Genomic DNA, 12,406 nt, shown 5'->3' with positions numbered 1-12,406 from the left:
AGAGAGAATGAGAGAGAGAAGAATGAGAGGAGAGAGAGAGAGAGAGAGAAGAGAGAGCTAGCGAGAAAGAGAAGAGAGAGAGAGGAGAGAGAGAGAGAGGAGAGAGAGAGAGAGAATGAGAGAGAGGAGAGAGAAAAGAGAGAGAAGAGAGGAGGAGAGAGAGAGAAGAGAGATGAGAGATATATGCGAGAAAAGAAAGAGAGAGAAGAGAGAGAGAGAGAGAGAGAGAGAGAGAGAGAGAGAGAGAGCGAGAGCGAGAGAGAGAATGAGATCGTAAGTTGTTTCGCATTTAGTAGGTTATTCCTTCGTATTGTATCGTATCGTATCGTATCGTAGAGACATCATTGTATTCTTCTTCTTCTCTTTTTATTCTTCATATTATTATTATTTTCTACTTTTTCTTCTTTTTCTATCTTTTCTTTCTTATATTATTTTTATCTGTAATATTATTTTTATTCTCCCTCGTTCACTTCCTCTTACTCTTCCTCTTCATCATCCTCCGCCTCCTTCGCCCCCATATCGTCTTCTCCTTGTGTATTATTCTGTAGTTATTGCTTAATTAGCATATAACGGGAGCCTACTTAAGCTGATAATAAGCGTAACTTAAGCTAACCTCTCTTAGTAAAGAGTCTGGGTTGTTTTGGCAGTGTGCTATTTGAATAAGATCGGCCATGAAATCATGAACTTTAAGCTTTCATCCTGTTCGGAGTAAGCGAGGTGCTAACACTGCATCTAACTCGCAATTCGATGACAGCGCAAACGACATAAGTAGTCTCAAAAAATAGTTTTATGAAGTGAATGTTTGTGATAAGTTTCCTCAAAATAAATATCACAAAACATGGCGACAGATATTTTTTCGCACGCGCCATGTTTTGAGAAGATGCGCGTGAAAGTTTCTTCGGTTTACATTCTATACGCGTGCTCACAGAATAGACCAAACTGAACTAGGCAAATTGCATCCCCATATCGTTATCCGTTTATTCTTAACCCGTAGAGCACGCTATTTGCTTTAGAGCCTGCGGGGTTTCAGGATTTTAACGGATCACGGTTACTATTCATTTTAAGCCAATGGTTCATTATCACGAGAGAAGGCACGCGGCAGAGCGATGCGAATACCTTCATTTTATTTATCAGTGTATATTTCTCGACGCCATGCGCGTGTAGAGAAGACCTAACAATGCACGCGCACAACGCCAACGGCGTTTGAATTCCTGATGGATGCGATAATAAAATAATATTATATATATCTCTCTCTATCTATTTTACGACGCGCGCGGTGTTTCTCAGCGCAATCGAAATGAGTTGATGCGGAAGCAGCAGCAGTAGCAGCAGCAACAACAACAGCAGCAGCAGTAGCAGCAGCAACAGCAGCAGCAGCAGCAGCAGCAACAGTAGCAGCAGCAGCAGAAGAAGAAGAAGAAGAAGAAACAGCGGCAGTAACAGCAGCAGCAGCAGCAGCAGTATTAGTAGTAGTAGTAGTTGTAGTAGTAGTAGTAGTAGTAGTAGTATAGTAGTGGGAGTAGCAGTAGCAGCAGCAGCAGCAGCACCACCACCACCACCACCAGCAGCAGCAGCAGCAGCAGCAGCAGCACCACCACCACCACCACCATCACTAGCAGCAACAGTAGAGGCAACAGTAGTAGTAGCAGCAGCACCACTAGCAGCAAGCATCGATGACAAGTTCTCGAGGGCTTCGCGAATTAGAAGTGACAGCGTTCCGGAGCGAATTACAGCCGGCTACGCCGACGCTAGTAATAGCCGCACCGGACACCCTAATGAAATCTCACCGGTGCTCGTAAACTCGTGTTTCGCCGACGTAAACCTATAATCCGTGCCGCCGCGAGGCCGCGAAGTGACGACTTGTCGCAAATCGTCATTGACGTCGTCTCACGTAGCGGCGACGTTTTCCATCGCGTCGTACGATAGAAATAAAGAAAAGCACACGAGCGTTGATGATGTAAGAGTGTGATGTGATGTTCGGTTACGGCGATTTATTGCGCAATTTGTTATCCAATTTATTGCGCGGCGTGTACACTCATGTTGGGGTAATGCGAGTTGTGAGCACTGAACCATAACAATATTGTTATAGTTTAGTGGTTGTGAGGCGTGATCTGCCTTAAAGACGCTGCGTCGTCCGGTGGCTCTCCTTCAGCCGAGAATGTTGCGCCACCTACCGGTTAGATGGGTTCCTATTCGCTTTAACAGCACCGCGGAGTTTGTGTCTGAGTCGGATGAACATCAGACACATCCAAGCGTTAGGGTCAGTTAGGGTCCCTATATACAGAGAGTTGCGCCATGACGAGTCGGAAAACTATCGGTCACGTGGTCGCTGGACGACGTGTTGTTTCCAAAAGTGTACAATTAAATTATCATATGGCGCAAACAATTTGAGTTACATTTCTAGAAATCTAGATACACATAGACACATGTCTTAGCTATAATCTCTGTAAATTTTGAGTTTATTGAAGCACGATTAGTCTAATTAATTACTACGGAATATTGTACAGCGTATCCATACAGCGCTGTACTTAAGCGGCAGCGGTGTGGATCCATTTGGAAACAACATGGCGTCAAATCCTGAGTTGGCGCAACTCTCTGTATACAGGGACCCTAGGGTCAGTGTTGGAGTCTGGTTTAGGATTAGGGTTAGGGTTAAGATCAATGTTACGGTTATAGCGATAGAGTTAGGGTAATCGAGTAAATGATAGTGTTAAGGTTACAGATAGAGTTAGTGTTAGTGTTATGGTTAGGGTTATGGCTAGAGTTGGGGTGAGGGTTAGCGTTAGGGTTATGGTTAGAGTAAGGGTTAGAGTTAGAGCTAGGATTACAGTTAGGGTTATGATTAGCGTTAGGCTTAGGGTTAGGGTTAGGATTAAAGTTAGGGTGAGGATTAAGAAGTTACTGTCACGCAGCGTATCATACCAACGCGTCAATATAATCTATGTGATGCACTAGGCTTTGTACAATATCACAGCGAGCTCTACTGAGAGCTAACTGTATTATTTGCTACCGATCACATTCTTAGAATACTCATTATAGACGGGAGCTCTTGTCTGTCTACCGTCTATGCTGCTCTGGATGATAGAAAAAATCTGAGATGAAATTATTCGCGCGTTAAATATATAATGTGAATAAATGTAATGTAATGTAATATATTTTATATAATATAAATTAGCTATAAATAATAATAAGCTAGCGTGTTTATGCTCTCTATAAGTGACGCCGGAGAAATTGCAGAAGCGGGCCAATGATGTTGTCGCTGTCAGAACGCTTGCTCGCAGAGGTTTTATCCAGCAAGTGAAGCGCCTCACGTTCTTCGCATATCTGATCAAACGAATTTCAACGAAACACGAGCAACGTCACCCGAATGGTGACGTCAGATTGAGTCCAGTGCGTTGATTACGTCAGTAACGATGACGTCATTGCAGCTCAACCACGTGGTGGCCGAGAGACGGACCTGGGCAACGCCCTCAAGTGGCTCCTCGCTGCGGACATTGACGGCGACAACCAGAGTGAGGGCGATTCGCTAGAGGTGGCGCCACAGTCGTTCGGCGGGGGCGGAGCAGCGTTTCGCGACGAGAGAAACGTATGTTTCCATCGCTGCTTTGGACAGCGCAAGCTTACGGCCTTACAATGCTTCGGGATGTGCCGGTAAGCAAGCCAGCGCACTGTACAGCCAACCGTCCACACACACACACACACACACACACACACACACACACACACACACACACACACACACACACACACACAACACACACCACACACACACACACACACACACACACGCACACGCACACGCACACGCACACGCACACACACACACACACACACACACACACACACACACACACACACACACACACACACATACAAACACACACTAGTACGCCAGAATATAATAACCTGATAAGCAGGCGACTGAATAGTTGATTTTGTTCACAATCTTTATCTTGATGACGTGGCAGCTAGGAGCTTTCTACCATAATTATAATTTATATTAATAACTATATATATTTGCTCGTATTATGGTTAAAATTAGGTGCGTGTAATATATATATATATATATATATATCTATATAATTATATTATCGCATTTAATTGTTTGTTTGCAGTTAAAGTACCCGAAATATACAGAAAAATATACGCAGATGCACAGTCTCCGATGCCAACAGAGAATGACGCAGAGGATTGTGGGAAATAGACCGCAATTCTTCTCGCCGCAATCAAAAGCGGTTTCTAATCCTACGTTCAAAGAAAAGATTTTCTTTCGGTCATTCCTGTGTTGTAATTCTTGCGGTGGATCAGGGCGTAGACTGGCCGCCGTACGTTTATCCTATAGTATACGATCTTAGTGATATTATTTGTATACTTTCCAGTATCAGTATTCATCCTTTAATTAATCCATTAAGAGTTGAGTAGGTTTTTTACATGTATAATTGCCCATAGGTGGCCGGGGCGGTGTAGGGCTGATAATCTATTTTGCATTCATATTTTCGTCACTTCTGGTCTGAAGCAGTGTAACCTTCCAATTGTAACTGGAATCAGTGTGAATGTAAGGGATTTCGCGTGAATGCGAAAGGGAATGCCATTTCAAAATCTTTATGACGCGCCATCCCTGGCGGTGCGATTACACGAAGAAAGAAAAATGAATCAAATTATAACCGTAGGAAGGCGGTTAAACGATTTAGTTTACTAAAGACCTTCTGTAGCGACTATTGAAAAACGCATTCACATGGCAGTTTCATAAAAGTAAGGCGGCGTTTAATTTTAGGTCGTTAACTCGTCTGTTTATTAAATATGTCTTTAGAATCGATGACGGAATTCGTCAAAACGTGCGCAGTGGCAGTTTATACCTGCTTCGTGTTAAATTTATAGTGTCAGAAAAATAGTTTTGTATACGTAATTTAGCATTATAGTCGCTACTATGAGGATATGATCAAACGGCAGTGTGTGTATATGCATATGATGCACAGCGCGGCAGTATAACCTGGCCTTGTGTTAGCTTTGCAATCAATTGTTGAGGTTAGAGTATCGCGCGAGATGATCTCATGTGATGCAAGATGAGTATATATCGTGTGTGAACATATCTTTAGGGTAAGATGAATTCAGTTTTCGCGTTGACCGATATTCAATATGGACAACAAGCAATATTGATTATAATTTTTCATTAAAGTTTATTAAAATCACTGAATTCGTAATTACATGTCGTTTTTGTATTCTTCGAATCGTCACGATTTAGTACTATAACTATAGATACTTTAATAATTATACCGTTTCATGTGAACCATGATATTGTGATAAACATTGGCTTATTAACTTAGGACATGACATGACACTAGTCAAATGTTTACATTAAAATTTTAACGCAATGACGCAAACGCACCTATACTACGTTACGCACTGTATGAATACGCGCATCTTCGTTGCACTACATCGCTGCTAATATTGTATAAGTGCAAAGGTTTTGCTGATAATTGCACAGGCTTGGCTAGCCTTTAATGACAAAAACAGCCAATACAAAGAAAACAAGGAGAATGGGGCTCAAAGTATGCAGCATCAAATGTCCGCCCTAATGTCCGTGCACAATAAACCATTATTATAGATGCGACGCGTTTTCATGTTTGAAAGATCTTGTTCGTTGTACGCGATAATATGAAGAGTAGGAATCGATGCGTCCATGTGCGATTATTCTAATTACTCAAAGGGAGAAACTATAATAATTTATCATCATCCATCAAAGGCTTGCGGGCAATTATACTACACGGAGAAATAATAGAGAGACCGAATTCTCGCTCGGTGAGACAGAGTCACAGAACCTTACATCGAATGATTAATTAAACATTCTGGTGACATTATTAGCCGTGGCTGTATGATAGAAAGTGGAGCGTCCTCTTTAATATCATCATGATAATTGCTCAGGTCACACGCATTTATGATGACGCGTACGTCGTACGAATGCGCGCGTCAGCACTTACTGCTAGTGACGTCATTGCTGACAGGCGGTGGGCATATGTTGTGGGCGGCGGTTCATAACAGATGACATCCGGATCCGACTTACTGAATCTAGCTGTATTACGGTGTTTCCCTTGCGCGGCCATACATACCAAACAATGCTGATAAATCATGTGAATTTCGATGCTTGCAAGTAACACCATATGTTGTTAACTCAAACAAATATTGCTTTTTCCGGCACATACGTTGAAACGGCTACTTTGCAACGCAATTGACGCTAAATTGTTGGCCCCTCAATTACAGATCGCCCGACCCACACACTTCTCGATAACCTAAAGCCGCACACACGCGCGCACACACTCACAGCACAAACGCCGCGCGCCTGGCGCTCAACACACACACATACCGCACACACACACACACACACCACACACCACACACCACGCGCGCGCGCACCACGCACACGCACACGCACACGCACACGCCACACGCACACGCTGCGCGACACGCGCACCGCGCACACACACACACACACACACACCTGTAAATGCACGCCTGGCGCGCGCGCACGCACGCATCGCAGACGCCACACAACCGACACACATTTAATTACGTAAACCAATTCAAAATCAGCGAAGTCTCTCATCTCTCTCTCTGTCTCTCTCTCTCTCAAATATATATATATATATAATATATATATATATATATATTAATAAGTATATATTATATACACGATCGACAACTTCTAGCTCACCAAGACACGAAGGACACATGAGATTGGATTATAAACGTATGTCTTTATTACTATAGGGTATATTATCGATCAGATATTGTATCGATGATCCGGTCAATCATCTGCGGTGACGTCCACCGATAAATAAATCAATAAGAACACAAAAAGCGCATAATTATATAGTAACATTTGTAAACATACAAAATACTTCTAATCTAAAATAGAGACTTTTCGACTGTGTACATAATTACAGTAGCTTAGTGTCACAGATCAAAGCGCCTGTATTACAAAGGTCTCTCAAACTCTTCACTGTTGCAGAATTTAACAGCAATATGTTGCTAAGCGTATTTCCAAATAAGATTTTCCTAATTAACTTCTTTATGGGCGAAATAAAAACTAGCCTAAAATCGTAGCAGTTTATGGGGATGATTAAAACGGGACAAATGTTTTTAGTAAATGAAAGATTTTCCACGATATATATACTCCATGTGGATTTTACGTTCGTTAAGTGTCAACTGTTAACTTTGAAGTCACTGCAGCCACATGTGGATATTAATGCGGAACCGCCTTAAATTATATTTGATCCATTCTATCGCATTTCCATTTCATTTCTATTACTTATATTTAACTCAGACAGAAGAGATTTCATTGTTCGTTTCATCACCGAGAGACATCTGCTTAAAATTCTTAACAGGTAGTTGTTAGAATTAATGTTTCTATTTAACTAGTCTCTGTAACACCTTTATACAGCTTATCTGTCAAAGGTAAAGCCCATGAAGAATTGCTCATTCTAATGCTATTACTCACGCTATGGCGTTTCATGTAACAATCGTTCTTTACAAAATCTACAACAGTGCATTTTACTCAAGAGAAATCAAGACAGCTTTCTACTCCTTAGTTGTACGATATCTGAGACATTTAGTGGTCATACTATGATTCCACTCCGTATATAATCATGCACTGAAGTTAGTGCACAACGATATGATATTAGTGTAATGTAATAGTACTACGTTCATGCGTGTTCCTTTACCCACGCCACCCCCTCACACGGGACTACTCGTCTATGAAAATGCCGCGAAAAATACTTACAATAAACGACAGATTGCCCGAAAAAACGGGGAAGTTTTTGTAAGTTATTTGATCGGTTATGTTACAAATCGCAGCCATATACCGCATCTACAAATTAAGCATGTTTCACTGGCGCAAACAAACATTTTTCGCGTTTAATATCGACCAATATAATTTACTACCTGCGACTGCATGGCCCTCTTCATGCCAAATAGTACTCATTAATATCAACGAAGACAGGATATATCTATATGCCTATATAGGCAATAAACTCACGAAACAAAAAATATCAACAAGCAAATCAACTGGAAAATTTCGATTCCGATCGTAGTACATGTTAGTGGCCGCAGAGAGCTGCCGATTCTCTTAGTACAAAACAGTCATATACAAATGTACACAATAGAGCTACAATGTGTCGCCCGGTGCGCGCGCACGAGTGTCACATTGTGTCACATTGACAATAAACGTCGTCACCTATATACGCGCGGCATCGTATTGACAGAATGAATAAATATGTGGGATCACATGTATATTATATATAATTAAAAGTATCCTCCTCGCTACCCCTCACTACGTCCTCTCTCGGTTCCAATCTCAAAAACACACGATAGTGATCGCCAGTGACAGGAATCTAGAACATTAACAATTACCTTAAAAGCTCAACGCTCATGCTGTTTATATACACTGCGGGCGCACGCCCCTACCCAACAGCTACCCACTTATATCGCATACACGGTATTTATAGTGCCAACCTATCTCAATACTTGTAGTCATCCCGCGGATCTCTTGACTCTGAATCATCCGAGTACTGCTTACATGTACGGACGTAGCGGAATCACGATAAGCTGTTCATAAAGCGCCGATTGAAATGCGCGGGAAAATGTCATCAATTCACCATCTATTGATTTGCCGACGATGACGTATTGTAGACGTGAATATGGGGGCAAATTTCGTACGCCCATTCCTCACGTATTTTGTATAATTATATATTGTGTAGGGCTTTGTTTGTCCGCTGATTATCAGAAACACGCGGGTGCACTGAGAAGCTAACAGTGCACATATCTGTGACGGGAAGACATGGCGTATTATGCATGCACGTATTATGAACTAGCAATATTTAGACATACCAATTCCTGTTATATATGCACTCGTCATATTAACGTGTTGCTTAAGATAGTTGTCTTACACGATTGCCACTGGTTTGTCAGTGAGGGCAATCAGCTAACGAAACGACACGAGTGAAACACAAAGAATATTGCAGTAGTTCGTGACATAAGGTACAATTCACAAAATCAGAATATTAAGGCAGTGTCGCGCCTAGACGCAGCCACACCACGTACGAAGAGGTAAGTTATAGTCTTAGAACGTCAAATTCACTCCCTAACTATCATCTCCAGTAATATCTCGAACGATCGTGGCGCCTCCTCTACTCGGCACCGCAGCGCCACGTAGCGGCCGCGTTCAGCAGCGCCACCTATCGGCCGCGTTCTTCGCAGGGCAGCGCGTCATCAGTTCGTGCAGTCCTGGCAGCCGCATTTCCTGATGACCTGCAGACGCTTCGTGTAGCGCGTGCCGTTAGTGCACGCCATGCGCACACGCCGTAGCTTCGACTTGACCGGCTTGCAGCAGCCGTTGCCGCATGATCCCTTACACTCGGCTAACTTCACCTTCTTCGTCGACTTGCAGTCGTTCTCCTGGTGATACTGCTTCACTTGATCTTTGTGGCACGTCGGCCCTGAAACGTGAGGCGAGTAGAGAACAGTTACAAACAAAAAATTCAGCGCAAGACGAGTAAAGAACGATCACAAACAAGAATGAATCATAAGACGAGAAAAGAAAACAACATAAACAAACGGAAAACAAATAGATAACAAACAAACATGAGCAATATAACTGAAAACAAATTTGGTGCGCGATCCCATGTTCCAAGGTCGTACACCGTGTTATAAATGACGTATACTTGTGAAACTATCATATCGGCACGTGTACCACAGACTGTCATGTGCTAGAACATTGATAGCTACACATTTTCCCTCACAGCGTCCTTTTATGGAACTGTGGAATTACCATTCTTATAAAAACAAGCCTCATGTGACAGAACACTAGGTTTTGTCTTCACACCACGGTGAATAACAGTTAAACCAGCCGCTAGAAATAACATTGGCGCATTTAATGATGGCGCTTGTTCTCGAAAATAGCATCCTAATATAGTAAATGATCCGATTGAGTTTAGCCGTGTAGGTAACCACTTACAAAAGCATCGCCTTATTGCCTTATATAATATCATAAATTCCCTCATTAAACCAACATTTTTGCAAAATAATAAATATAACATAATTATTAATAAATATTATAATAATCTATTAAATATAAGAACAATATTATGAAATGTAATAAAATAACGATGATTTACAGTGATATAGATAATGCTAACTAACGGCCTACCTATGTCGCAGAACTTTCCGCCGTAGCCACGCTTGCACTTGCACGTATACTCCATGTTGTCGCCCGACACGACGCACGTGCCGCCATTGCTGCACTTGTTTCGCTCGCAGGGGCCGCCACCGTCGTGCAGCGGACATCCGGGAGCCATGAGATGCTGGTTGGTGGCCTTGAGAAAGTCTCTCGGCTCTCCGTTGATAAAGACGCGCTTCACGCAGCCTGTAAACGATGTATAGTGATAGACACTTGAGATCTACGACTATTAAAATATGATGACATCCTTCTCTGTGACTCACCATGATTCTGTGATGTATGCGATGCATGCATGGTCACACGCACGCACACATACGCACGCACGTACACGCTCGTATGCGCATACACATGCCCGCACTCGCACTCACGCACGCACACACGCACGCACGCACGTGACACAAACATCATTCATCCCGTACACCCGTATATCCGTACACATTATGCGTACCCCTTAATACGTGATCGTATTTTTTGCGCGTACGACAATGCTTGTTTAGAATACTTGTGATAATGATGGGACGTACGATGAGTGGAGGGGGCAATTGGTATGTCTTCTCGGCGAATAACAGAACAGATATTTGTTTATTTATAATAACACTGACGGTGTCACGCGTGCGATGTTGCGATACGGCATCAGCTGGTGTATAACAACGTACGTTCGTTTGTTAGCAGATTCATGGTGACATTATGTATACATCGAGGGTGTGATGTTCGAATTTTGCTCTTCACCGAGTGTTAAAGGAAGGAGATCGGATTAACAGAAGCGTGTGCACGCAACACCACGCCGCATCTAGTATTCAGGTACGCCTCGTGAGCAGTTACGCCTTGTAGCAAGTGCACGCGCTATACCACGTTCGCGTGTGTTATCTACATATAGGATATATCAAGAGCGTATTAAGTATGCATACTTAATACATATACATACTTATATACATACTTAATACGCTCTTGGGTATATATGTGTGTGTGCGTGCGTGCGTGCGTGTGTGTGTGTGTGTGTGCGTGCGTATATATGCCCACTAGCGTGGCGTATGTGCGCAACTACCTTGACAACGCCTATACTATCGGTGAATGGCGATGCGAATCGGGCACATCACACGTGTTCGTAGATTGCTGAAAAGCTAGAAGCCGTTGTCGGTACGATGGTGAGTCGTAGGACTATTTCTAGCTCTAAATATCAAATGAACCCTTATCGAAAATATTGCCCGACATCGCGAAAACCGATAAAAAGTTGTTATCGTTAATACCGTTCTGAAGTTTTGTCCTAACTTTACGATCGCTTTAACAACGTCTCAACCCCCTTGTAGTGCATGCGTGTTTATTTCCTCTTCTTTCCTAACGCCGGAGAACCCCAGTACCTCGTGTCGTTTGTCAAAAGGTTAAAAGGTTTAGTAAAAATTCGTTCGAGTTATGTTCTACTCCCTCACCGTTCCAAGTAGCGTATACAAGCACCCTTCTGGCGCCACCTACCATGAAAGCTCGAGCCGTTGCGTATGTGCCACTGACTGAGAGCGCGCGCCTGCGCAGACTCCGGCAGACCGCCGAAGAACAGCGGTGTACTGATCTCGGCGTAGTCTCGTTCTCCTTCGTTCATGATCGTACGCGCCTGGCCGCCATCGATGCGCAATGTGAAGTTCTTGCCGTTCGATATCAGCTCCACCGTGTGGTACTTGCCGTCACTAACCTGTGTGAGGCAGAGAGGATAAAGCTGGGTTTACACTACCGACTTTGTGTTGGCGAATTGGCAAATTGAACCAACTTCCCAACTATACAACCGACAATCTGCAGTGTAAACGCAAAAGTTGCGCGAGCAACCGATCGATAGCAACTAGTTGGGAGATTAGAACATGTTCTATTTTCGCCAACTCGGAGTTGAATTTAACATGCACGCATTGTCATTGTAGATGTAGTAGTGAATGAGGGGTGTGTGTGGAAGCTATAGGGTGTAGTTACACTGTGTCCGTATCTAGATATAGAACTTAACGCGCACACGCGCGCGCACACGCCCGGATATGGCAAGCCATTTGTATCATAATTCGAGAAACCACGGTTCCTCGCACGAAACCAGGTTTCGTGCTCACAAAACCTAGTTTCTTGCTCGAGAAACCACGGTTCTTGCCATGAAACTAGGTTTCGTGGCACGAAACCTGGTTTCGTGCGAGGAACCGTGGTTTC

The 12,406-nt window shown here is 43.1% G+C and overlaps 1 protein-coding gene and 1 long non-coding RNA gene across 2 annotated transcripts in view; one reads left to right on the top strand and one right to left on the bottom strand.

Moving 5' to 3' along the window:
• Window positions 1-3,428: 3,428 nt before the first annotated feature.
• LOC106806060 lies at window positions 3,429-5,201 on the top strand. The gene is made up of 2 exons (XR_001393497.1): window positions 3,429-3,651; window positions 4,116-5,201. It is a non-coding gene; the product is annotated as an uncharacterized LOC106806060 (long non-coding RNA).
• A 1,531-nt stretch (window positions 5,202-6,732) lies between these two features.
• LOC106806059 (protein slit-like) overlaps window positions 6,733-12,406 on the bottom strand; it is a 26,511-nt gene continuing 20,837 nt past the window's right edge. Inside the window, exons 16-18 of the mRNA XM_014807899.1 lie at window positions 11,702-11,915; window positions 10,202-10,417; window positions 6,733-9,491 (exon numbers count right to left, since the gene is read on the bottom strand). Of these exons, the coding sequence (XP_014663385.1) occupies window positions 9,265-9,491; window positions 10,202-10,417; window positions 11,702-11,915 (657 nt within the window). The 3' untranslated portion in view covers window positions 6,733-9,264. The remainder of the gene's footprint in view (window positions 9,492-10,201; window positions 10,418-11,701; window positions 11,916-12,406) is intronic.

Source organism: Priapulus caudatus, unplaced genomic scaffold (assembly GCF_000485595.1).
Source record: "Priapulus caudatus unplaced genomic scaffold, Priapulus_caudatus-5.0.1 Scaffold139, whole genome shotgun sequence".
NCBI classification, from domain to species: Eukaryota; Metazoa; Priapulida; class Priapulimorpha; order Priapulimorphida; family Priapulidae; genus Priapulus; species Priapulus caudatus.
This window is presented reverse-complemented; position numbering and strand designations above follow the sequence as displayed.